Genomic DNA, 26,811 nt, shown 5'->3' on the forward strand with positions numbered 1-26,811 from the left:
GGGGTCATGGAACTGTCATATCAGTCCTGTACTTCCTATCTCTCAAATTCTTTTATGTGAAGATTTTAACCCTTCTAGGTTAAGCATATTAGAAAAATCTCTAAAAAATGTGTAATGAACTATGTAAGAATAACAAAAATGGTGTAGGTAGAAGGGAAACTAACATTCCTGAGCATATGCTGTGACACAACCACTATCTACAGAATTTTAAATTATGAAATAGATCCATCTTATAGAAAAGTACAGGCAATAATATAGCTGGAGCCCATACCCATCACCCGGTTTTAACAGATGTTAACATTTTGCTATCGTTCTTTCAGATCTCCTTTTAAAAAGATGTAAAATTTTATAAGTATAAAGTCCTATCTCCTCATACCCACAATCCCTTACTCCTCACTCTTTCCCTATAAATAACCATTATCTTAAAGTTGATCTATATTGTTTCCTTTCATGCTTTTATTCTTTCATTGCATATGCATGTACTTATAAACAGTATTATATACTACTGTCATTTAAAATTTTTATGGGGACACCTGGGTTGCTCCGTGGTTGAGCGTCTGCCTTTGGCTAAAATCAACAAGACAAGAAACAACAGGTGTTGGCAAGGATGTGGAGAAAGGGGAACACTCTTACACTGTTGGTGGGAATGCAAACTGGTGTAGCACTCTAGAAAACAGTATGGAGGTTTTTCAGAAAGTTAAAAATAGAACTACCCTAAGATCCAGGAATTGTACTACTAGGTATTTACCTAAAGAATAGAAAAATATATAATTCAGGGATCCCTGGGTGGCGCAGTGGTTTAGCGCCTGCCTTTGGCCCAGGGCGCGATCCTGGACACCCGGGATCGAATCCCACGTTGGGCTCCCGGTGCATGGAGCCTGCTTCTCCCTCTGCCTATGTCTCTGCCTCTCTCTCTCTCTCACCTCTCTCTCTGTGATTATCATAAATAAATAAAAAAAATTTAAAAAAAGAAAAATATATAATTCAAAGGATGCACACACACCTATGTTTATAGTAGCATTATCTGTTATAGCCAAATTATGGAAACAGCCCAAGTGTCCATTGACTGATGAATGGATAAAGAAGAAGTGGTGTGCGTGTGTGTGTGTGTGTGTGTGTGTGTGTATATATATATTGCTCAGCCACCAGAAAAAATGAAATCTTGCCATTTGCAATGACACGGATGGAGCAGGAGAGTACAATACTAAGGAAAATATGTCAGTCAGAAAAAGACAAACAACATATGATTTTACTCCTATATGGAATTTAAGAAACAAAACAAATAAGCAAAGGGGAAAAAAAGAGAGGGAGAAGCAAACCAAGAAACAGATTCTTAACTATAGAGAAGAAATTGATGTTTACTAGAGGGGAGGTGAGTGGAGAGATGGGTTAAATAGATGATGGGGATTAAGGAGTACACTTGTCCAGATGAGAAGGGGGTTGTATGGACATGTTGAATCACTCTACTGTACACCTGAAACTAATATTAAGCTGTATGTTAACTAACTGGAATTTAAATAAAAACTTAAAAAGCATTCAAAACTTCTACAGTACTGTTCTATTTTATATGTGCAATAAATAATATATAGTGAGCTGGTCTGATAGTATTAACCAAGTTGTATACTAAAGAGGAAAAAATCACCTTCTCAAGTAAAGTGTTTGTATGGAAATGCTTTCAAATATCTGGAAAGTTATGTATAATTTTGATTTGATGACTTAATAAGCTTAAGCACCAAGCTTACAGATGGCAGAGAAATTCAAATTTTAAAATATGCTACACTATCAACAATAGCCAAATTATGGTATGAGCCCAAATGTTCATCAACTGATGAATGGATAAAGATATAGTGTGTGTGTGTGTGTGTGTGTGTACACATACTAATATTATACTGTATGTTAACTGGAATGAAATTGAACTTGAAAAAATGAAAAATGGTAATCTATTGAATCTAGAATAAAATTGATATGAAATTGAAGTTTAAGAGACATGTATACACACACACACACACACACACACACACACAGTGGACTATTATTCAGCCATAGAAAAGGATGAAATCTTGCCATCTGCAACAACACGGATGGAACAGGAGAATATAATACTAAGTGAAAATAAGTCCATCAGAGAAAGTCCAGGAGAATATAATACTAAGTGAAATAAGTCCATCAGAGAAAAACAAGTACCATATAATTTCACTCACATGTAGAATTTAAGAAACAAAACAAATGAACAAAGGGGAAAAACAGAGATAGAGGCAAACCAAGAAATAGACTCAACTACAGATGGTTACCAGAGGGGAGGTGGATGAGGGATAGGTTAAATAGGTGATGGGGATTGAGGAGTGCACTTGTGCTGAGCACCAGGAGTTTTACATAAATGTTGAATCACTAAATTCTATACCTAAAACTAATATTACACTATATGTGTAATATGTGTAATACCTAAAACCAACATTACACTATATGTTAACTAATTGGAATTAAATAACAACTTGAACAAACCCCCAAAAGATGGCAACCTATAGAATCAAGAAAAAAATCAAAAGAAATTGAATTTTAAGAGACATGTACAGCCCATTTTCTATTCTTATTAAAACCATATGGCTTTTCAAAAATGTATTTTGGAATTCAAACACTTCAGTTTAAAAGTACATATTTCATAATATTGAGTGGCAAATGTGGCTCTTAGAAAATCTAGCTTTGCTCTCCCCAAATCTACCCAGAGCATAATAGCTTTTTGAAGGTTCAGAATTCTGTAAAATTTTTTCAAATATTCAACCTTTCTGAAAAATGTATGACTTTTCAAAGTACTAAGTACAAAGGGTTGGCAATGTTTTAAATACCAATTTCACTTTATGAAGTGCCAAAATTTTTAGGGTAGTAGCAAACATTTTTGTCTCAGTTTTTAAAATCAATAACCAAAAGAGTCTCAGTAGCCTCTGGCTCTCAGTTTTTTAATCAATAAACCAAAGGAGTAAGAACATTACACATTCCCACTCCTAGATTTAGAATTATATGGTTCTGTACTTAAAAAGATGTTGGCTGGGGATCCCTGGGTGGCTCAGCAGTTTAGCGTCTGCCTTAGGCCCAGGGTGTAATCCTGGAGTCCCAGGATCGAGTCCCGCATCAGGCTCCCTGCATGGAACCTGCTCCTCCCTCTGCCTATGTCTCTGCCTTTCTCTCTGTGTCTCTCATGAATAAATAAATAAAAGTCTTTAAAAAAAGATGTTAGCTAAGTCAAGTGCAAGACCGGTTCATTTTATTTTTATAGCCTTCATTTACTCTAAAAGGAAGACTCTGGAGTCCTATAATATCCCTTTATTCATATTAATCATTTCCTACTCCAGTTTTATAATGCCTCCCTTATATTTACAATGAGGATGAAGGATATAGTAGCTTGATGAATACAAAGGGAGGCAGAATGGTGTGAAGAAAAGAAAAGAAGCCAAAAAGTTCAATTTTAAACCCAAATTCCCCAAACTTAAGCTAGTTAGTTACTGTCCCTCTCTGAGCCAGTCTCCTCATCCATCAAAGGGAAAAAATTCTCCCTACTTCACAGGATTTTCATAAGAATCAGAAATGATAAAATATGAAGTTGATCTGCTACATTTAAGAAACTCCTTTAAATGAGTTTGGAGGATAAATATATAAGTAAAAATAACGGGATCCCTGGGTGGCGCAGCGGTTTGGCGCCTGCCTTTGGCCCAGGGCGCGATCCTGGAGACCCGGGATCGAATCCCACGTCGGGCTCCCGGTGCATGGAGCCTGCTTCTCCCTCTGCCTGTGTCTCTGCCTCTCTCTCTCTCTCTCTCTCTCTCTCTGTGACTATCATGAATAAATAAAAAAAAAAAAAAAAAAAAAAAAATAAGTAAAAATAACAGGTATATATTAAACCATAAAAAAATAAAATAAAAACTTCCTTTAGACTCTATTTCCATTATTTTTAACCTACCTCGTAATGTGAAATCCTTTGTGATTCAAACTGTAGCACCACTCCACATATATTACAAAAGTTATCTGTATAAAGTTCAGTCTTTTCCTGTTCATTCCAAGTCGTATCTATGAATAAAATAAAGGGAGGTGAGACTGTATATCACATTAATGAATATTTAGAAGTATCATTTTCATTCTTCAACTATCCATTATTTCATATGTCACCGTAAATCTGAGTGCCTGTGAGGCTTTTTGCTTATAGCTTATAAAAAAAGCTTATAGCTTTTTGCTTATTGAGGATGCAATTTAATATGGGTATATTAGGTATGTTTCTAATGTCTGATATAGCAAGATTTACTTATTTAGTATGATAAGTCTAGGCAATATCATTCCAAAGGAAAAGTTATGGGGTTATCAGTAACTTCATGAGCTTCATGGAATGATCTAGGGTACCAATAATGAAAGACAGGATTAAATTAAAAACTCAGCCTTGGAATTTTGTTTTACAGCAGATAATCCTAAGAAAAGCATTGTTTTAAGACTGTCACTTATCTAGAGCTATGACTCCAATGTTATCTAAAAATCATTTGGAACCACAAGTATCTTTGCTTATGGTGGGCAAACATTCTCCACTATTATAAAAAAACCTAGCACGTCCATTTGGCAAAACATGTCTCACACAAGCTCCTCAAAGCTATAGTGTTCATGTAATAATATATAGAAATTATGCTATAGCGTTTCTCACTGTATTAGTAACACATACTGAAACTTTCTGCCTTTACACTTGAGGTCCATGCTTCTATCTAAGGTTCTTAACAGCTGCAATGTATTCTGCCAAAGTTTATTAGTTTATCTACAGGGTATAAACCACAAAATATCAAAATTTTGCTTGCTATTTGGCTATTTAAATGAATAACTTGATACCACATATTTATGGAGAAATGCCAATAATACATTAAATCTATAAAAGTTGTAGAAGAAAAATTATTAACACATCCAGTTCCCAATACTAACAAAAATTAATTATATACCACATAGAAAAAAATATGGAAAGATATAAATTAAATTTAAAAGTGGTTAACTCTGGGAAACGGGGCTAGAAAAGGAAAAAGGAGAAAATTTAAAAAGGAAAAAAGGAAGAAAATTTAACATTTTATTCCTTACAGTTATCTATTTTAAGTTTTGCAAAACACATATAAGACTTGCTATTTAAAAATTTTCAAAGATATGTATTTTTTTTAAGATTTATTTTAGAGAGAGAGCGTGCAAGCTGGGGGAAGAACATAGGGAGGGGGGGAGAGAATCCTTAAGCAGACTCCCCAATGAGCACAGAGCAGAGTTCAATCCCAGACCCTGAGACCTGAGCCCAAATCAAGAGCCAGCCATTTAACTGACTGAGCCACCCAGGCACATCTTAAGATATTTATTTTTAAAAGTTATGTCAGGTATCTTCAACTAAGCTTAATTTTCAGTATCACTGTATACACTAAAAAGGCTTTCTTAAAAAATTGCTTGTCCAAGATAAGAATAACCATAATTAAAATCACTAATCATCAGGGCAACTCAAATTAAAACCATTATGAGGTATCACTTAATACCTGTGAGAACGGCTAAACTAAAAAACACAAAAATTAACAAATATTGGCGAAGATGTGAAGAAAAAAGAACCCTTATGCACTGTTAGGAACGTAACATTGGTGCAGCCACTGTGGAAAACAGTATGGAGCTTCCTCAAAAATTAAAAATAGGATTATCATATGATCTAGTAGTTCCACTACTGGGTATTTATCCAAAGAAAATAAAAACACTAATTTGAAAAGATATACCCACCCCTATGTTTACTGCAGCATTATTTAAAACACCCAAGATATAGAAGCAACCCAAGTGTCCATCAATAGATGAACAGATAAAGAATATGTGATGTAAGCTATACAATGGAATATTAGCTATAAAAAACGAAATTTTGCCATTTGTTACAACATGGATGGATCTAGAGAGTAGAATGCTAACGTAATAAATCAGTCAGAGAAAGACAAACACCATATAATTTCACACATACATGGAATTTAAGAAACAAAACAAATTAACAAAGTAAAAAAGAGACAAATTAAAAAAGCAGACTCTTAAATACAGATTGAAAACGGGTGGTTTCCAGAGGGGAGATGGGTGGATGAAGTGGTAAAACAGATAAAAGCATTAAGAGTACATTTACCTTGATGAGCACTGAAAAAAGTACAGAATTGTTGAATCATTATATAGTAAACTTGCAACTAATATCTGTGTTAATTATAGTTTAATAAAAATAAATAATTTTTATTAGAAGCATGTCAAAAATACCTTGACAAATGGTTAAAAATTTATCACTATAATATATGGATGGTATCCCCACTGAATTACATTTTTAGGTTGTTTTAGAATATATTATTTATTTTTAGCTGTAAAGTCAGCAAGGTAAAGAGGTTAAAATGTATTTCAGGACGTCCCTTGTTTCAGAATTAACTATTACATTCAATTTGAGCATCCTGGTAAGATTATGAATTTCCCTTTAAAACCTTTTCTAAATATTATAATTTGTTGGCAATATAATTTATTACCAAAGGAAAGTTTGCTTTGAGAAGACAAAAGGAAACTACTAATTTAGAGATTCAGTAATTCCTAAAATATAACTTTCCTTTCTCTCCTAGATCAATCTTTAATTCCAAATTTCCCCAGGTCTAAATACTCAAAGTTTGAAATTGACCTCAAGTTGGGAAATACCAAGGCTGAGTATTTTAACCTAGCCTTTCATTACTGGTATCACCACATCATTTCCATGAAGACCATGAAGTTACTGGTGCCCCTCTAAGTTTTTCTTTAGAATGGTATTGCCTACTTATTGCCTTTGACTTACTTCCTCAAACAAGTTCTTGGTCTGTTTTTCTTTATTAAATGGTACAATATTTCAGGCTCAAAATCTCAGCCATTCTTCTCCCCAGCAAATCACTACTTCACGTCAATTCCACCTTAAATCAAATAAATTCACCTACAATTACTTGTCAATGGAAAATTCTTTATATGCAATATAATGAATGTGATGTTCTGACTTCAGTGAATCAAAAATTAAAATATACAAAAATCTGTAACTAAAAAAGAAGATACTGGAGTGATGATGCACATTAAAATGTACTTAGGAGGATTTACCCTAATTTTCTTTAAATAGCATGCTTTCCTAATCAATTCAAATATGATTAAATCTACTTTAAAAATTCCAGAACAAATCTTCATGTAAAAATTATTCACAAGCAGGGTATCACATAGAATTCACATGCACAGGCGACGCCTGGGTGGCTCAGCGGTTGAGCATCTGCCTTTGGGCCCAGGATATAATCCTGGAGTTCCAGGATCGAGTCCCACCTTGGGCTCCCTGCATGAAGCCTGATTCTCCCTCTGCTTATGTCTCTGCCTCTCTCTGTGTCTCTCATGAATAAATAAAAAATAAAATATTTTAAAAAATTCACATGCACAGTTTTTCAAAATCATACATGCTGAATTAAAAATCTCTGTGGGTGGTCCAATCCAACCACAAGTCATTCTGATAATCAACCATGTTGGGAATCACTGCCCTACAGGCTCAGATCCTTACACATAATGGCTGTCCAATATCTATTTGGAGACTTAAGCTGACTGATATACGGGTTTTGTCATCTACCATACTTATTATCAAGCTAACTGTGCTTTTGTTTAACCTGAAAAGATTTTTGAAAAAAAAAGGAAGGAAAAAAGTATTCCTTGGCACTATCTCAAAACTATATAAATCTCCAGAGTTGAAGCCTGAGAGTCTGTGTTGTTAAATAGGATCCCCAAGAGATCTCTTAAACAGCCTACCTAATGATCCTAGTTCAACCTTTCACAAAGGTAGTTCTTAACCCTGGCTGCACATTGAAGTCACTAGGTTATTTTTAAAACATGCCAATATCCTGACTCCACACCAGACCAGAATCTCTGGGAGTGGCTCCCCATCATAGTCTCTTGTTTGTTTTGTTCTTTAAAGTTTCCCAGGTGATTCAGTGAAGGTTGAGAAATCACTGCTAGGCAAATTTTCATGTGTTTTTGTTGAACTGAAATCTGTTTTCCTGGAGTAAGGGCTCTCAAACTTTAGTGTGCATCAGAATCACCTGGAAATCTTGTTAAAAGATTAACTGATTATTAGGTCTCATTCCCAGAACTTCTTATTCAGTAGTTCTTGAGTGGGGGACCAAGAACATACAGGGTTTTACAAGTTCCCTGGTGATACTGATGCATCATTGCTCAGGGACCAGACTATGACACCACACTGTCTTAGAGCTTCCACTGGTCCTAGTTCTATTCCTCAAAGTCATGGTAAATATAATCCCTCTTCTAAAATGGAAATCCTCAAATATTTTAAGAGAACCGTTACATCTGTATTCCTCCCCCCCCACACACACCTTAGCTTTTTTGTGAGTTGATCCCAATTTTGTCATGCAGCATGAATTCTAGTCCTCTCACTAATTTACCTAAATCCCTGCCATTCATAAAATATAAAATGAGCACAATCACCCTAATGGGGTCACAATTAACAACAGACTAGTAAAATGAGATCATCTCATTTTTCTTACTGTAGTAAAATGCATAATATAAAATTTACCACCTTAACCATTTTTAAGTGTACAGTTCAGTATTTATTGTTAAGTATATTCACCTCTTTGTTTTGAGTGTTTCTCTTCTATTAATATAGCCCAAGATAACTTTTTTTTTGGTGGGCACATCATACACTGACTAATGCTAGGCTAATTTCTGACTAAAAGACAAGCTTCGTTTTCACCTGGAGCTAGTTAAAGAATGCACTCCAGGACATAGTTATATAGATAGAAATTTTTATGGATCCTCCAAATACCCAATATACACTATATTTGTCTCATTTAAGTTTTCCTTTGTTAGATTCTACCAATAATTCTGGACTTTCAAGATCTTTTTAGATCCTGAATCTGTAGACAGGAGGCTTGTGGAAGCTAGCTTTTCACTGAGAACATTATACATGATGGAGTACTGTTTTTCAGAGGGCACTCCACACTGCCAAATTATCTTTAAACTGCATTTCCCTTAAATTTGACATGAATGTCAAATTTGACAATGATCTCTCCTTTCTAAAGGCAATACCTGAGGCTTGAAGAAGTCAAACAATTTGTTCAAAGTTACATAGTAAGTGTCTAAGTCTGCCCAAGATTTCTGAGAGCTAGTTCTTAAAAAGGCCAAAGTCTTGAATGAAAAACTTCTCTAGTTTTGGCATACATAAGAAATATGTCTGATTCACAAGAGATGCTAAAAAATGTTCCTTTAGACCCCAATCTACCCCCATCCTCACTATTTGAGACATGATTTTTGGACTCCCAGAAGTAAATGGCCTATAGCCAATTCTGAATGTGGCAGAGGAAATTGGTGATAGTGCAGATATTTTTCAGCCTCTCTCAGGCAGAAGATCTAGAGGGCAGGCCAACTTCAGGGAATAAATGTTAAATTACAGGTCATGTGAGCAAATAATGTTGGCTGTGAGAAAGATGGCTGGAATAGGAACTAATGTTTACTGTGGACTTACTATATGTCAGGAACTAAAATAAGTGTTTTCACAAAGAACTGGGGCTCTGGCACTGGTTCTGGTAGGAATGAATGGTTGAAGAAACTTGGCAATTTCTTTCTTCCTCTTTTTCCCTTTATACTCTCTTCACCTCTTTTCTCTTTATAAACTGGTTAGAATTTGAAATAATAAATAAACAAGTATTTTTATTGGTTGGTTGTTGAATATGGGCTTACACTGATTCTTAATTCCAAAAGCAGTAAAAGTAAAAAGCACTAGAATGAGAGACTGCATTAGCCTTTATCCTGCTATTAACTAGCTGTATGACTAAGAACATACCACAACCTTCCAGATTTCCATTTCTAAAGTTTCTTTTTGTACTTTACCATATATGGGTTGATAGTTATCAATAAGAAAAGGTTGTATTTTAGACAGAAATACATAGAGAAGCAAAGTTTTCATGGCGTACTTAGAGAAGGATCCAAATAACTTAGCTTCTTCCAAATAATAAGTCTATCAGAAAACACAAAAGTAGATTTGAAGTTTTAAGCAGCTATACAGCACAGACTTTAGGGCCTAAAAATTCAAAAGGTCCCCAAATTTCTTCCCCTACTCCTCTATTATTTGCATTTTATTATCTATGTCTAATTCGTAAAATTGGTTCTCTCCAAGGTATTTCTTTGCAAAACAATACACAGCATTTCTATTGATAAATATAATGCTTTAACCATTATAGCAAGTGTCAATAAATTTTTCCAGCAAATTAGGTATTATTTTGGTTATAATTTAGGTATAAGTGGCTCAGTTTTCTTTTCTGACAATGAATACCCCAAATTCATAGCAGATGGTCCTGAATCTTCCAATCTAATTTAGTTAGATGTTAGGAGAACTAGAGTTAAAAATAAAAGTAGATTACACATTAGAATATCAAATGACAAAATAATAAATGCTATGAAGTATGATTTCATCCCTCATCTGCAGCAAATAAAGTTCTTTGACATGGGAAGGTAAATATCTCCCAGTGAATCTTAGACATGTTGCTTTTATATTCCTAGCATAGTACTTCTCAACTGTTCTTCATCCTCTGGCATATCTGAATTTTATATGCCATCATAAACTTGTAAAAGATATATGGATAGGAGGGCAAGATTTTATACTCTGAATCAAAGCCCATTTTAGTGTAGTTTGATAGTGAGATCTTAGTGATACAATGGTATGCTTTCAAATATAGACTGGAATATACTATCCTTGAAACATACAGAAGTTTTTCATGCTGGTAACATTTTTTTGTGTGTTTTAACATAAAAAACAGCAATGGAAAACAAGAAAGTACTATCAAAAACTAGGTTAAAAATGGAAAGACACCTAAGGTGTTATGGCTTAAACTGATAGGATATGGAACAGATGAAACACAACTAATGCTTAATGCATGGTCCCACTTACATTCAGAGTATTAAGAAAGTAAAACTGCTTTGCAACGCTGTCCTCTGTGGTCACAATCAACAGTATACTTCCTCAGGTTGCCGACAGTTAACAAATTAAGCATAACGTTTAAACATGTTATTTTCCAGAAATCAGACACATCAGATAGTTCTTTAGATTGGAGAAATATAGTCATATGACAAAACTATGACCTACAGGTACAGAGTTCCAGTTTGGGACAATGAAAAATTTCTAGAGATGGATAGTGGTGAAGGCTGCCTAACAATGTGGATGTACTTAATGTCATTGAGTTGCACACTTAAAAATGCTTAAAATGGCAGTTTTATATTATGTATATTTGGCCACAATAAGAAATAAAATAAAATACTGAAAACGTTAAAATAAAAGACAAAAGCACCGTCTTCTACCTCAACCACAGCAAGAGGGGCAGTTCTCCTGCAGTCAACCCATCACTCAGAGGAAAAACACATGAACAAGTAATAAAACTTTGTTTTGCTATTGTAAGTGATCCTCCCTTATGTTATACATAATATATATAACAATTATAAGGGTTAATTAATTTTATAACAGTTATTTTATTTTTTATTTTTTTTAAAGATTTTAGATTTTTTAAAATTTTTATTTATTTATGATAGTCACACACAGAGAGAGAGAGAGAGAGGCAGAGACACAGGCAGAGGGAGAAGCAGGCTCCATGCACCCGGAGCCCGACGTGGGACTCGATCCCGGGTCTCCAGGATCGCGCCCTGGGCCAAAGGCAGGCGCCAAACCGCTGCGCCACCCAGGGATCCCATAAGAGTTATTTTAAATGAAAGAGTGGTTTTGTTAAAATTGTAAATGGGAACTGATAAGAGATTTCATGTATTTGGTACTCGTACAATTTGATTATATTTCCGTGTGGCTTTAGGCTTTGGTGAGAGAATCAACTAATTTTCTATTAATGAAAGTGTTTAGTCTATTTCCTTCCTATAGGAGTGTTTACATGACTTGTGAAAGCAAAGCTTTCATAATAATTTGGAATGGGGGAAAAACTATGACCCACAGCACTGGGCTGTAGGGAAAAAAAAAAGCTTTTGAGTTGATCAAACAGATTCAAATCCTCTCTCTACTTCTAACTATATACCCTTGAGCAAATTATTTAACGACTTTGAGCCAGTTTTTTCATCTAAAAAGTACAGAAATATGTCTTTCTCGGGATATGGTGACTATTAAATAAAACAAAAATTCTTTTAAAAAATGTTTTACACACATAATTACTTGATAAACTATGCTTGTTTACTAATTCAGTAGCTGAGATTTTACTTAATATTATAGTTAATAATTTCATTTCAGATCACAGTAATTTTAGAGATCATCTAATGTTTCTGAATCTTTAGCACTATTGTCACTTTGGGCCAGATAGTTCATTGTTGTGAGGGACTATTCTATGCATCGTAAAACATTTAGCAGCATCCCCAGCCTCTACCAACTAGAAGTTGGCAGCATTCCCCAATTGTGACAACCAAAAGTATCTCCAGACATTGACACATGTCCTTTTTGGGGCAAAATTGCTTCTAGTTTATAACTGATTTAGTCTAACATTCTCATTTCAAAATAAGGAAGCTAAAGCACAGAGCAGTCATAGGAAACAAAAGATTAGGGAAATTAAAATATATGATTTCAGATTCAGGTGGATTTGGACTATGAAAAGGTTCAGAAGCCTTAGGAGAGGCATTAGTAATAGTTGGATGTTCTTAAATAAGTGAAATAAAATATGAATACAAATAATGCACATTTTGTGGATTAAAATCCCATGTTTATATAAAAATATTTGATTCAGCTTGTTCGAGTATCTGCCTTCAATAATATAAAAAACAAAGAGAATTCACTTTCCAGAAACTCATTTTTTAGAGACCTTTGTTGGATTGTACCTATTCCAAATAGTTGATTATGCTAAAATAAAATACCATTAACTTTTGTATCCAAAAATGAAATTGAGTGTGAAATCCAAATTATCCTGTTTGAAACTTTCTTCTAATACTACTAGAAATACCAGACAATTTAGGATGACATAGATTTTTTGATAAAAAAAAAAAAAACATTTATGGCTTGAGTCAGAAAAAAAAAAAACAATGAATCTATGCCTACAATTTGGTTCACTCTCACTAAGGAAATTCAAAACCATACAGGATCTGGGGTGCCTGGGTGGCTCAGTCAGTTAAGTATCCGAGTCTTGATTTTGGCTCAGGTTATGATCTTAGGGTCATGAGATCGAACTCTGTGTTGAGCTCTGCTCTGGGTGTGGAGTCTCCTTAAGATTCTCTCTCTTCTCTTTCCTCCACTCCCTGAAAGTTGCATGCACGCTCTCTAAATAAATAAACCACACAGGATCTCTGAGGAAAGGAATAGTATAACATCTCTTTAGTTCTAGTACAAGAACTTTCTCTGTTCACTCCAATTAAATGTTCTTTGGTTATCTTGATAAGAAGTTTAAGGTTATGCAAATTAGATGATTCTATATATAATATTATAAAGACAAAGGTAATTTCTAGGTAATTGCTATGCAAGTGGATTATTAACTAAATAAAAAAAAAACAGCATGTCCTCCAATCTAAAACAGAATCCACTTAATAATTTAACTTTCTTAAAAGGAAGAGGTAAATAAACAGGTGGGATGTGTTTTTGTTTTGATTTTTACTATGATTACATTGGAACATCAATACTGAGTGAAAATTCATTTTTGAGCCATTAAACACTTTTGAAACATGTTACTGGATGAAATATGAAGCATCCTACAAAATCTCATGACTCCTCTTACCATGAATTCTGGGTAGGTATGTGTTTTGTCATATGTCCATTTACTTGGCATTTTTTTTTTGTTTGTTGTTTTGTTTTGAAGTTTATTACCCAATTTCCCATTTGTAACCTCAAAAGCTTCTAATATCCCCAGCTTGGCTATTTCTAATCTCCACTGACATTTGCTCACTACCAACCCCAAGAAAGATGCTGGCTATAGTTGAAAATAGATCAGCAAATGCTTTATCAAACCACTTTTAATGGTCCTATCTGGAGTGGACTTGTAGTAACTGGAATCTTGACAATTCTTTGTCACCGTTTAGATCAATTTCCTAACTTGGGCTTAAAAAATAAACAGGCAAAAGATACTGGCACACCATCAAGTGACATTTTTCACTCTTCTTTATCCACTATCATATAACTGCCAACCATTTATAGTATTTATAAATATCTAAAAAAATTTGAGACCTAATAATGTTTTGGACAGTGTACTATATCATATATTTATCTTTTGTTAAGTGGAAAGGTAAGAAAGTTTTGGTTTGGAGTGAACAGTTAATGAAGGTTATTTACCTAAAATGACATGGTAGGAAATAATTTTTAGGTAGCAATTATATTTGTTTTTTCATATCCTAGTAAATGATCTCAACACTAACAACACAGATTTCATTACTCACTGAATGTCAAGTGAAAACTATGGTCAAAGTTTCTCATGGCTTATGAATTACTGCTCTAATGCACAGCCATGGAAATGTCCTGGAGAGTATCAATGCAGAACTACAAAATCATGGTTCATACTTTCAGATCTGAAATCAACCTTGGAGTCTGGCTGGTCCAATACTTCTATTTCAGAAATGTCAAAACCCAAATCTAGGAAGTCTATCATCTGTTCAGGGTTACAAAATCTAGTAGATAAACAACAGAACCTAGGTTCACTGCACCAGACTCTTATGCTGCAGCCCTCTTCATTTTGCCAGCTAAAAATAATGTATACAGGGTATTGCTGCTACATTATGAATTTATATCTCTTAAAGCCATTAATACCTATGTAAATTCAAAGATACTATAACCAAGACAGTCCCAGAGACAGGCAAAAAGCCATTTATTTGTTCCATGAGATACTGGTCCTAAACCTTACTGTGAAAAGTCCATGACAGCCAGATTGAATCGTGATCTTGACCACTTTTAAAAACTGTTCTCTCCTTCTTTATAGTCATACATAGTTTGGTATAAAAACAAAAAAAAATCCAGATTTCATATTTTCACCCTCAAACAACTGTACAAATCCAGGATGACTAAAGACACTATAGTCTTTCAAAGGCTGCCTTTAAAAAAAAAAAAAACAAAAAACAAAAAAAACAAAGGCTGCCTTTAGTAAGAGAGTTAATAAAAAAAAAAAGACATCACCATATCACCGTGTATTTCTAACTTCCATACTTAGTAAGTGGCATTTATGTAATGTGTCTATGACAAATACTGTAAAGGATTTTTTTTTTACTGCTTTGCCATTCCTCCAAAGTGAAAGGTGTGAAAGGCTATGAAATAGCACACAGGAATGTACCATTTAAGAATGTGAAGAGAAAAACATTTTTATGGGGTAATTTTAATGGGATGTCCTCCTAAGAAAAAGGAACTTAAATTGTTCTACTCCATTTTGGTGTTCACGTCTTTCAGTTGGGAGGCAAGTTAGCAACATGAGGTAACACACAAATACTGGAAATTATGAAATTTACGATGGCAAAATGCTTTACCTTAAATCTTCTATAGTGGACTCGGCCTCAACAATCTAAGAATAAGAAGCATTTCCAAACACTGCTTTAAAACACATTTCAATGGCAAATTTTACAGTTTGCTATTAGTAGGCTGTTTACCAGTATATAGTATTTCGTGTGAACTAGATACCACTTATTACTGAAATAGTTAAGAAATCTTTTTTATGTTAGGAGTAGTATGTGTTGGTAGGTACAACAGCACTTACTAAAATCAAAACCATCTCACTGATGGGCCCCTAAACTTTGCTCTATAAGGTCACACCCTCAAATAGCCAAAGAAAACTCTCCAAAGTGATTTCTGAAATCTGTGCTTCTACCACACTCTCTTCCTTTATTTTCTTAGTACAACCCCCTCCGCCAGACCCTATGATCCTACAATCTAACAGCTCCTACTTTAAAGCTCAAGTATACACTCTAACCTCCCCAATTTCCTAACCTCCTCTCTCTTTAAATATCCCACAGCAAGTTTCCACTGCAGGATGCTGAATTTCACCAAAGGGGGTTTGCTCCCTTTTACTTATTTCTTCGGCCTTTCTCTTCTATCTCTGCCCCCGTTCTGCATCAGTCCCCCTTCCCTTTTCCTGACCCTCCAGTTTCACACCATTTCTACCTTAAGTCCTCTCTTTTTATCAAATCACACCTCAGCTTCGTAGACCATACTAAGGCACCCTGGCTGGGAGAGAAACTATGTGGTATTTTTCTTCCCTTCAAATTCCTGCCGTGTGAATACCTGCAGCTCCTTTTCCTGGGGACCACCGCCAACCTTGAGAGTGGGGGAAGAAGTAGGGAAGCCCCTCTCTGCTTCAGTCCATCTTGCACACTCGGGGCTACTACGGCAGGGCGGGGCGGGGCGATCTTGGCCTTTACTGCGCCACAGCAGGTGGGGGGTGGGGCGGTGGCGAACCGCGCCCAGTCCGATCTCGGACGGGCTGAAGAGAGGCAGCGAAGGAGATGGGGCCGCCCCCACACCCCGGGACGGGAACTCACCTTCTCTGAGGCGAGGGCGGGTGTCTACTTTAAAACTACTGCCCCCCCTCCCCGCCGCCGCCATAGTGGAGCCGCCAAAGCCGCCGCCGCCGTCGCCACAGCCACCGGCAGGCGGGAAGGCAGGGGTGGAGGTGGCGGAGGAGGCAGGCACAATCACTGCCGCCGCCACCGCCGCCGCCGCGCAGGCGGTGTAGGAGGAGGAGGAGGCGGCAGAGACGGTAGCTTCCTGAGGGGAAGACTCCGCCGCCAGCGGTGTGACTGTGCTCGGCGCCGCCGCCATCGCAGCGAGGCGCGGACAATTGCACTTGCGCCTCGCTCCCGTTAAGCTCTTTTAGCCCCGCCTCCAGCTTAGCCCCGCCCCCTTCGCCCCTCTCTTCCACGCTTCAGCTCGAGCCTCGTTCTCGCTCCTTCTCCCCACCAATAGGAACGCTCTAGACCCACGGGCTGCCCCTCCCCCTTCCTCCACTGCTTGACGTCACCCGCTTCCCTTTGGAGGGGAAGCGATGATGGCCAAGGGCAAAGGGCAAAAAGCGCGGGATGTAACAGCACGTGGGACTCACACTGTGAGGCCTCTTCCCTTGGAGGAGCTGATCTGAAACCAATTTAAGGGTAAAGAAAATGTTAGAAAACCAGTTGATTCCCACTTCCAAAATATCTCTTTCTTGTAGCCCTCAGTACAGAGGAGATAAATAAGCGAATATTTGGTGAATACTTGGTCATTTGCATCGTGGGGCCGTAAACGACTACTTATCTATCCATCTACCCATTTAAATTATGGTAAAAACCTGTGAATCTGGTACCCAACCAAAGAACTAGGATATTACTGATATTTTAAGACTTCTCAATATTTTCCCCAACTGCCTTCCTGCGTCCCAAAGGAACCAATATCTTGATTTACATTTATTATTTCCATTCTCTTTTTACACATATTCTTATACATGTATGCCTAAACAGTGTTTTTTACTTTTGTTTTCAAATTTCACAACATTTTGTATCTTATTCTAGGTAGCATTTTGGGACATTTTTCTTTTGCTAAACATTTTGTTTCTAATATTCCTCTATGTAGCTGTAGTTCATTCACTAAAAAAAAAGATTTTATTTATCTGTTTGATACAGACAGACCATGAGGAGGGAGAGGGTGGTGGGAGGAGCAGACTCCCTGCCGAGTGGGGCTTGATCCCAGGACCTTGGGATTATGACCTGAGCTGAAGGCAGATGCTTAATCAGCTGAGCCACCCAGGTGCACTACTTCATTCACTTTTAATGCTGTACAATATCACATCCGTTTCCCTGATGATGGATATGTGTCCTGGTGGAACTGTGCAAAATTTGCTCTTGGGCATGCTCTCCTTTTCAGTCTCCCATCCATTGCCCTGTTTCAAGGCGTCATCTCTTGTCAGAACTATGGCCTCTGTCCTACTGGTCTCCTTTCCTCTGATCTCAATCCCTTTTAGTGCCCCCACCTCACCACTTATTTTATGGTTTAGCTATATTAAATTAATTACAGATTACTATGAAGACTGTCATTTCATTATGCAATGTTAGTATATGTTGTTCCCTCTTCCTGAAATGCCCTTTTCCCCACATTAGGCACCTGTCTAATGAGCCCTCATACAACCTTTGAAACCCAGATAATACATCTCTTCCTCCAGTAACCTGTTCTGTCCTACTTAGCCTTAATTCCACCCTCCACTGTGCTGCCCCCTACATCTCATGCATATTTGTATTGTTTGCCTTCCTTCTCCATAGCCTGGGATCATCTTGATAACAAAATACACTTTGTTTTGTTTTTGAATTCTTGTGCTCTAGCACAGTAAAATTCTGGGACCAAGGTCATAAACCAGTGGTTTCTAGGGCTAAGTCCCTAAGTCCCTAGGTCTGGCTCACAGATATCTTTTGTTTAACTCTAAAATTGTTTATTTACTTCCTTGTCAATATTTGAAAGGATCATTTCATCCCAAGAAAAAGTGTCTTAAAAACATTTGAAAATTTGGCAGTTTGGGCTATGCATTCCTAACTAGAAACAACTGGTTGTTTCTGGAGACTTGAGACATTCGGCTCTCAGGAACATGTCTTTGTTGTTTTGTGTTTCAGCAATTTCCCCAAGATTACCTGAGGTGTTGGATGGTTTCCGTAATTTTCTATCCTGTTCTTCTGGAAGTATTGCAATATTTACTCACCAAAGGAATTACTGGATAGATCACACACAAGAAATATTCCACTGAAATACCAATGGGAGGGATCCCTGGGTGGCTCAGCGGTTTAGCGCCTGCCTTTGGCTCAGGGCACGATCCTGGAGTCCCGGGATTGAGTCCCACGTTGGGCTCCCTGCATGGAGCCTGCTTCTTCCTCTGCCTGTGTCTCTGCCTGTGTCTCTGCCTCTCACTCGCTCTCTGTGTCTCTCATGAATAAATAAATAAATAATCTTAAAAAAATACCAATGGGACAAGGTAAGCATAGTGAGGGAATGCAATTTTATCCCTTCCGATATTGTGTGAGGTGGGAGGAAATCCCTCAGAAACATTGCTTCTCAAACTATGAATCACTATCCACTTGTATAAGAAGTATTCAATCAGAATCTTTGAGGAAGTGTGCATCATTTAGGATTTAGTCAGCAAAAGAGAAAGAGAAACTGGTATTTTAAACAGAAAACATTTAATAAAGGAAATCTGGTATGTTAAAAAAGTCATCAGAAGTGTTAGAGGAATAAAACTCAGAGGACTTTTTCAGATATTGTCAGCTAGCACTTGAAAGCCTTTCTACCCCATTCTATGCACTCGCCTGTGTTGCAGAAATTTGAAGCCTATGAATTACATTTCTCAGATTTCTTGGCCAATAGGATTCTGAATATAGTTCAGGTCCTACCAATAATATACATTTGTATGACATTTTAAAATGGAATGGGGAGAAAGGCATTCTTTATACGGATTCCAAAAGATATAAAACATGATTTTTTGTGGTGGCTTTAGCATTCTTCCACAAATCTTGCACCCAAAGGCTCTGGAGGACATACAAGATTAACAGTGGTTTTCTGCAGTCCCCTGGCCTCTGTGTGATAGTTATAATTTCCTATCTTTGGACTATAGCATTCAATAAATATTTATTAAGTTTTTATTATTATTCTAGTTAGTTATCATATGGTGTTATATTAGTTTTAGGTGTACAATATAGTGATTCAACAATTCCATACATCACTCTGTGCTCATCCCAAGAAGTGTACTCCTTAATCCCCATCACCTATTTACCCATCCCCCTACCATCAATTTCTTCTCTATAGTTAAGAGTCTTTTTCTTCATTTGCATCTCTCTCTCTCTCTCTCTCTCTCTCATTTTTTCCCTTTGCTTGTTTTGTGTCTTAAATTCCACATATGAGTGAAATCGTATGGTATCTGTCTTTTTCTGACTGACTTATTTTGCTTAGGATGATACTCTCTAGCTCCATCCATGTCACTGCAAGTGGCAAGCTTTCATTATTTTTTTTAATTTTTATTTATTTATGAGAGAGAGAGAGAGAGAGAGAGAGGCAGAGACACAGGCAGAGGGAGAAGCAGGCTCCATGCACCGGGAGCCCGACGTGGGATTCGATCCCGGGTCTCCAGGATCGTGCCCTGGGCCAAAGGCAGGCGCCAAACCGCTGCGCCACCCAGGGATCCCGCTTTAATTATTTTTTATGGCCAAATAGTATTCATATATATGTACACACACACATATATATCATATGCTTTATCCATTCATCTATCAACGGACACTTTGGATCCTTCCATATTTGGCTATTGTAAATAATGCTGCTATAAACATAGGGGTGCATGTATCCCTTTAAATTAGTGTTCTTGGGATCCCTGGGTGGCGCAGCGGTTTGGCGCCTGCCTTTGGCCCAGGGCGCGATCCTGGAGACCCAGGATCGAATCCCACATCGGGCTCCCGGTGCATGGAGCCTGCTTCTCCCTCTGCCTGTGTCTCTGCCTCTCTCTCTCTCACTGTGTGCCTATCATAAAAAAAAAAAAAATTAGTGTTCTTGTGTACTTTGGGCAAATACACAGTAGTGCAATTGCTGTATCATAAGATAGTTATATTTTTATTTTCTGGGGGAACCTCCATACTGTTTTCCCCAGTGTCTGCACCAGTTTGCATTCCCCACAACAGTGCGCCAACAAATATTTATTAAATTATGAAATTAATTCTGCCTTCTTAAGCTCCATGAAAAATTATGTGCCTGCTGTTCAATCAAACAGTAAAAAGGGGAGAGGATAATGCATGAAATAAAAAAAAGTAGTTAATTTTCTCTGCATTCCCTAGCTCCATTTGGTGATGTTCTAAAAAAATGCCATCAAATCTCAGTCATACATTATGACAATGAGCACATACTTTCCTGTCTTCCTTTTATACTTAACATTGCTCTCTAGGACAGTAATGCTACTAAGTGAATGCCAAAATAATTTCTTTCAAAGGAGAGGGAAAGTAGGATAACAACAGACTAAAGCCTGCCATGGGCTAGATGTTTTGCATAATTTTTGTCTTCTCACGACAGTGATGTTATATTAGGCTCATTAATCCCATTTAAAGAATGTAAACTGAATCTTGTTGATGTAATTAACTATTCCATGGCTTTTAGCTTAGTGATTGAAATGGTCTGTGTACATCACTGGACTATGGGGAGGACACTGTATTGCCTCAACTAAGCTTTAACTACCAACTCCCCAAATCATAGAAAGAAAATGCAGGTAGGGGTATGTGGAAAAGGTCTAAGGTGGAGGTCAGAGATACCAAAAAGAAATAAGGTAATATATCTTTGCATATTTGAGAAATCAGTAAAAGAAAAAAAAGTATAGCAGTGCTCCTTTCACTATTTTTACAGTGAAACATGATATGCTTTGTGTGAAATATTATGGGGAAATTAAAAATTTAGTATCACCAAACATGATACACTTAATTTTTTTAAATTTTTATTTATTTATGATAGTTACACACACAGAGAGAGAGGCAGAGACACAGGCAGAGGGAGAAGCAGGCTCCATGCACCGGGAGCCCGACGTGGGATTCAATCCCGGGTCTCCAGGATCGCGCCCTGGGCCAAAGGCAGGTGCTAAACCGCTGCGCCACCCAGGGTTCCCACATGATACACTTAAAACCATCAGAAAATGAAAGAAATAATTAAAACATAATTTAATGGCATATAAGTAATATAACTGACATAAAAATTGACCTGCTTAAATAGAACAGTGATGTTCAATTTTTAAAAAGATTTTATTTATTTATTCATGAGAGACACAGACAGAGAGAGAGGCAGAGACACAGGCAGAGAGAGAAGCAGGCTCCATGCAGGGAGCCCAACGTGGGACTCAACCCCGGGTCTCCAGGATCACACCCTGGGCCGAAGGCAGGCGCTAAACCATTGAGCCACCCAGGCGCCCCGCGATGTTCAATTTTATTAACAAATAAATCAAAGGCAAAAAACAATGGCAATCAAGCATCCAAAGTTGTTCAACAACACTTAAATTAAGGGCAAATAGACAGGTTGAGATATACAAATAAAAAATACATAACACAGTACATATGTTACTTAATTTTATTAATCTTTTTAAAAGATTTATTTATTTATTTATTTATTTATTTATTTATTTATTTATTTATTTATTTATTTATTTGAAAGAGTGAGAGAGCGCACATACCAGTTGGGGGAAGGGCAGAGAGGCAAGGAGAGAGAGAGAGAAAGAGGAGACTCTCCTCTGAGTGCCAAGCCTGATGCAGGGCTCCACGTTATGACTTTGAGATCATGACTTAAGCCAAAACCGAGAGTCAGATGCTTAACTAACTGAGCAACCCAGGGGCCCCTAATGTTGCTTCGTTTTAAATAAAAATATTTAGGGATCCCTGGGTGGCTCAGCGGTTTGGCGCCTGCCTTTGGCCCAGGGTGTGATCCTCCCAGGATTGAGTCACACATCGGGCTCCCTGCATGGAGCCTGCTTCTTTCTCCCTCTGCCTGTGTCTCTGCACCCCCGCCCCCCCCGTGTGTATCATGAATAAATAAATAAATAAATGATCTTTAAAAAATAAATAAAAATATTTTCATGTGAACATATAGCATTTGAATTATATACAAACACACAAAGTATATCTGGAGAATATATAAAAAGTAATAAGAGTAGAGAGCATATGGCAAATCAAGGTTATGATGAAAATATTAAATAATTCTTATGTTTCTCCATTATTTAAGCAGTAATAATTATAGATAAAACTATGATAGCATAGGATGTATCTGATTAGGAATTGATGTTATGGAAGTATATTATTATTGACATTAAAAGTTACCAAACATATATATATGAAAAGGAGATTATATAAAACTTTTACAGAAAGCATATCTGTGTATGACTAATATATTTGTCCTAGTATATACCTTCATATAAATTCTCTTGTTCTTTTCTCCCCACCACCATCACACACACACACACACACACACACACACACACACAAGTTTCTTGTTAGTTTTGAGAGGCCCTGAAAGGAACATCCTAGATGTGATTTAAAATCCAGACCTCTGCCAAAATCACTCTTAATGATTTATATGCTACATAAATACTAGAAAGTTCTGGAAAGTTCTCACTACTTAAGAACTATAGGGAAGTGTATTCCATAATGTAAGTTTGTTGTCTATGAGTGGTTAAGGGGAGAATCCATTTAGATATTTGTTGTTTAATCAACCAATGGAGTTTGGAGTCATGCAATGGTTTCAACACCTCATTTAATCTTGTTTCGTGTGCTCTCCTGACCTCTGATTTTTTAAATTTTGTGCTGTCCATTCTCTTTACATCACCATGCAGGTCTTGCTTTAAGAAACATCAGCTTAGGTTTCATCTAGAGTTGTTCTTTCAGCTAGAGACTGTTCTCTGCATTCAAGTGACAATGAAGTTAAATACATGTAATTGCACAAGTCATAGTGTGCATTAGAAGATTTTTAAGTTTTAGAACTAATTTTACCACCCAGCTAATAATTCTAATAATTATCTTCTGGACGTAAAGAATGTAAGAATAAATGGCACTGTGGCCATTTTTTATTGCTACAGAATGTTACTTCACATAGGCATTAAAAAAAACTTAGCATGATTATAGAACATAAGATTTTATGCTATAAGAAGGGTCTGAGAATTTAATTTGATATCTGGGATGTATGTGTGTATGGGTGTGTATATGGATGTGTGTGTGTGTGTGTGTGTACTGAGTAAACCAGATCTAGAGGTTTTTTGTTTTTAAAATTTTATTTATTTATCCATGAGAGACACACACACACAGAGGTAGACACATAGGCAGAGGGTGAAGCAGGCTCCCTGCAAGAAGCCCAATGGAGGACTTGATCCCAGACTCCGGAATCACGCCCTGAGCCAAAGGCAGACACTCAACCACTGAGCCACCCAGGCATCCCAAGATTTTTTTTTAAGATTTTATTAACTTGAGAGAGAGAATGAGCAAGGGAGGGTCAGAGGGAAAGGGAGAGAGAAAATTGCAAGAAGACTCCCTGTTGAGCACAGAGCCTGACATGGCGCTTGACCTCGCAACCCTGAGATCATGACCCTAGCTGAAACCAAGAATTGGACACTTAACTGACTGAGCCACCCAGGTGCCCCCAGATCCAGGTTTTTTAATTCCTTTCAATACATTCACCAAAATCTTTTCTTCAGGAAATATTTTCTGTAAAATAGCTCCATTGTACCATCCTGGTCTCCACAGCAGCTGTGCATTCTCTACTGGGGGAGGATCAGTGCACACAGCTTGTAGCATCATGCACCCACCTGCCGACCTGCCCACCTGAGCTTGCTTTGTGGAGTGGCCTCCGCTGGCCCAGTTCTTCCTGATGGCTATGTATTTCCTGTGGAGAAGGACCAGAGCCACCTAGTTAAAAGTGCAGGTCCTACCCACTCTTTCAAAAGTGAGAGACATACCTGACTTTTTGAACACAGAAAAACAGACACAGAGAGTTAGGCAAACTGAGGAAACAGGAGACTATGTCACAAATGAAAGAATAGGACAAAACCACAGCCAAAGACGTAAGCAAACTGGACATAATATGTAACATACCTGGTAGAGAATTTAAAATAATATGAAGATACTCACTGGACTTGAGAAAAAAGTGGAAGATGATAGTGAGATCCATAACAAAAAGATTAAAAAGAAACAATTAGAGATGAAGAGCACAATAAATTAAATTAAAAAATACACTGGATGGAATAAATAGCAAGGTAGAAGAAGCAGAGGAATATTAAAGGGGATGCTTTTGAAAGGAAAGGAAAGACCATAAGTGAGAGTATGAACAGTAGGAAACACAAAAGCAATAAAAATGAGTATTCCTGAAAAATAAGTTAAAAATTCATAAAATAAAAGATTCTAAAATATGGAACTATACAAATAAAATGTAAGAGGGGGCAGGAGTAAATAATGGATTTGAATTAAGCAATCATCAACTTAATATAGACTACTATATGCAGAACATGCTATATAGAAACTTAATGGTAATCACAAATCAAAAAACATTGTTATGCAAAGAATAAAGAAAAAAGAACACAAGTATATCATTAAGAAAATCATCAAACCGTGAAAGAGAAGGATCATAGAACAACTATAAAAATAAACACAAAACAAGTAACAAAGTGACAAGAAATACATATCTATCAATAATTATTTTGGATGTAAATAGACTAACTGCTCCAATCAAAAGACATAGGGGGACAGAGTGGGTTAAAAAGCAAGACCAAGGGGTGCTTGGGTGGCTCAGTTGGTTAAGCATTTGACTCTTGGTTTCAGCTCAGGTAATGATCTCATGGGTCATGATATCAAGCCCTGCATTGAGCTCTGCACTCAGCGAGGAGTCTGATTGAAGATTCTCTCCCTCTGCCCATCCCCCACTCACTATCTCTCAAATAAATAAATAAATCTTAAAAAAACAAGACCCTCCTATATGCAGCCTACAAGAGGTGCATTTCAGACCTAAAGACACCTGAGATTGAAAGTGAGGGGATGGAGAAATATTTATCATGCAAATGTACGTCAAAATAAAGCCAGAGTAGCAATACTTATATTAGCCAAAATAGACATTATAAAATGAAGACTGTAAAAAGACACTACACGATAATAAAAGGTAAAATCCAACAATAATATATAACAACTGTAAATATTTATGCACCAAACATGGGAGCACCTGATACATAAAACCATTAAAAACAAAGATAAAGGAATTAGTCAATAGTAATTCAATAATAGTAGGGGACATTAACACCCCACTTATGTTAATGGAAAGATCATCCAAACAGAAAATCAACAAAAAAACAGTAGCTTTATATAGCATACTGTATGAGATGGATTTAACTGATATATTCAGAACATTCCATTCTGAAACAGCAGAATACACATTCTTTTCAACTGCACATGGAACATTTTCCAGGATAGTTCATATATTAGGCTACAAAAGAAACCTCAACAAAATAAAAAAGAATGAAGTCATACCATTCATCTTTTGTGACTACAATGCTATGAAACTAGAAATAAACCACAAGAAAAAAATCAGGAAAGTCCACAAATACATGAAGGTTAAATAACATGCTACTAAAAATGAATGGGTCAACAAAGAAATCAAAGAAGAAATAAAAAAGTAAAGGGCGAAAGATTTATATGATCTGAAGAGAAACCAGAGTATGAGTGGATAAAGAAGATGTGGTTTATGTATACAATGGAATATTACTCAGCTATTAGAAATGACAAATACCCACCATTTGCTTCAACGTGGATGGAACTGGAGGGTATTATGCTGAGTGAAGTAAGTCAGTCGGAGAAGGACAAACATTATATGTTCTCATTCATGTGGGGAATATAAATAATAGTGAAAGGGAATATAAGGGAAGGGAGAAGAAATGTGTGGGAAATATCAGAAAGGGAGACAGAACGTAAAGACTGCTAACTCTGGGAAACGAACTAGGGGTGGTAGAAGGGGAGGAGGGCGGGGGGTGGGAGTGAATGGGTGACGGGCACTGGGGGTTATTCTGTATGTTGGTAAATTGAACACCAATAAAAATAAATTAAAAAAAAAGAAAACTGAGGATGTTACTACAAGATCTTACAGAAATAAAAAGGATTATAATAGAATACTATAAAGAAGTGTATACCAACTAATGAAATGGACAGATTTCTAGAAAGACAAACTATGAACACTAACTCAAGAAGAAATGGAAAATATGAACTGACTTTTAATAAGTAAATAGAATCAATAATCAAAAACTTCGCAAAAAGGAAATCCCAGGACCGGATTGCTTCACTGGTGAATTATACCAAACATTTAAAGAA

At 36.8% G+C, this 26,811-nt stretch overlaps 1 protein-coding gene across 6 annotated transcripts in view; it reads right to left on the minus strand.

The window, feature by feature from the left end:
- ZMAT1 (zinc finger matrin-type 1) overlaps window positions 1-16,801 on the minus strand; it is a 31,672-nt gene extending 14,871 nt beyond the window's left edge. For 2 of the 6 annotated variants that reach the window (XM_038587895.1, XM_038587894.1), the window contains exons 1-2: window positions 16,483-16,801; window positions 3,953-4,059 (exon numbers count right to left, since the gene is read on the minus strand). In XM_038587895.1, coding sequence (XP_038443823.1) covers window positions 3,953-4,059; window positions 16,483-16,762 — 387 coding nt within the window. In that variant the 5' untranslated portion in view covers window positions 16,763-16,801. Of the gene's footprint in view, window positions 1-3,952; window positions 4,060-16,225; window positions 16,362-16,482 lie in introns of those variants that run through there. The other 4 variants (XM_038587898.1, XM_038587896.1, XM_038587901.1 and 1 more) reach the window with 2 other exon arrangements.
- Window positions 16,802-26,811: the final 10,010 nt, after the last annotated feature.

This window comes from Canis lupus, chromosome X (genome assembly GCF_011100685.1).
Source record: "Canis lupus familiaris isolate Mischka breed German Shepherd chromosome X, alternate assembly UU_Cfam_GSD_1.0, whole genome shotgun sequence".
Lineage (NCBI taxonomy): Eukaryota > Metazoa > Chordata > Mammalia > Carnivora > Canidae > Canis > Canis lupus.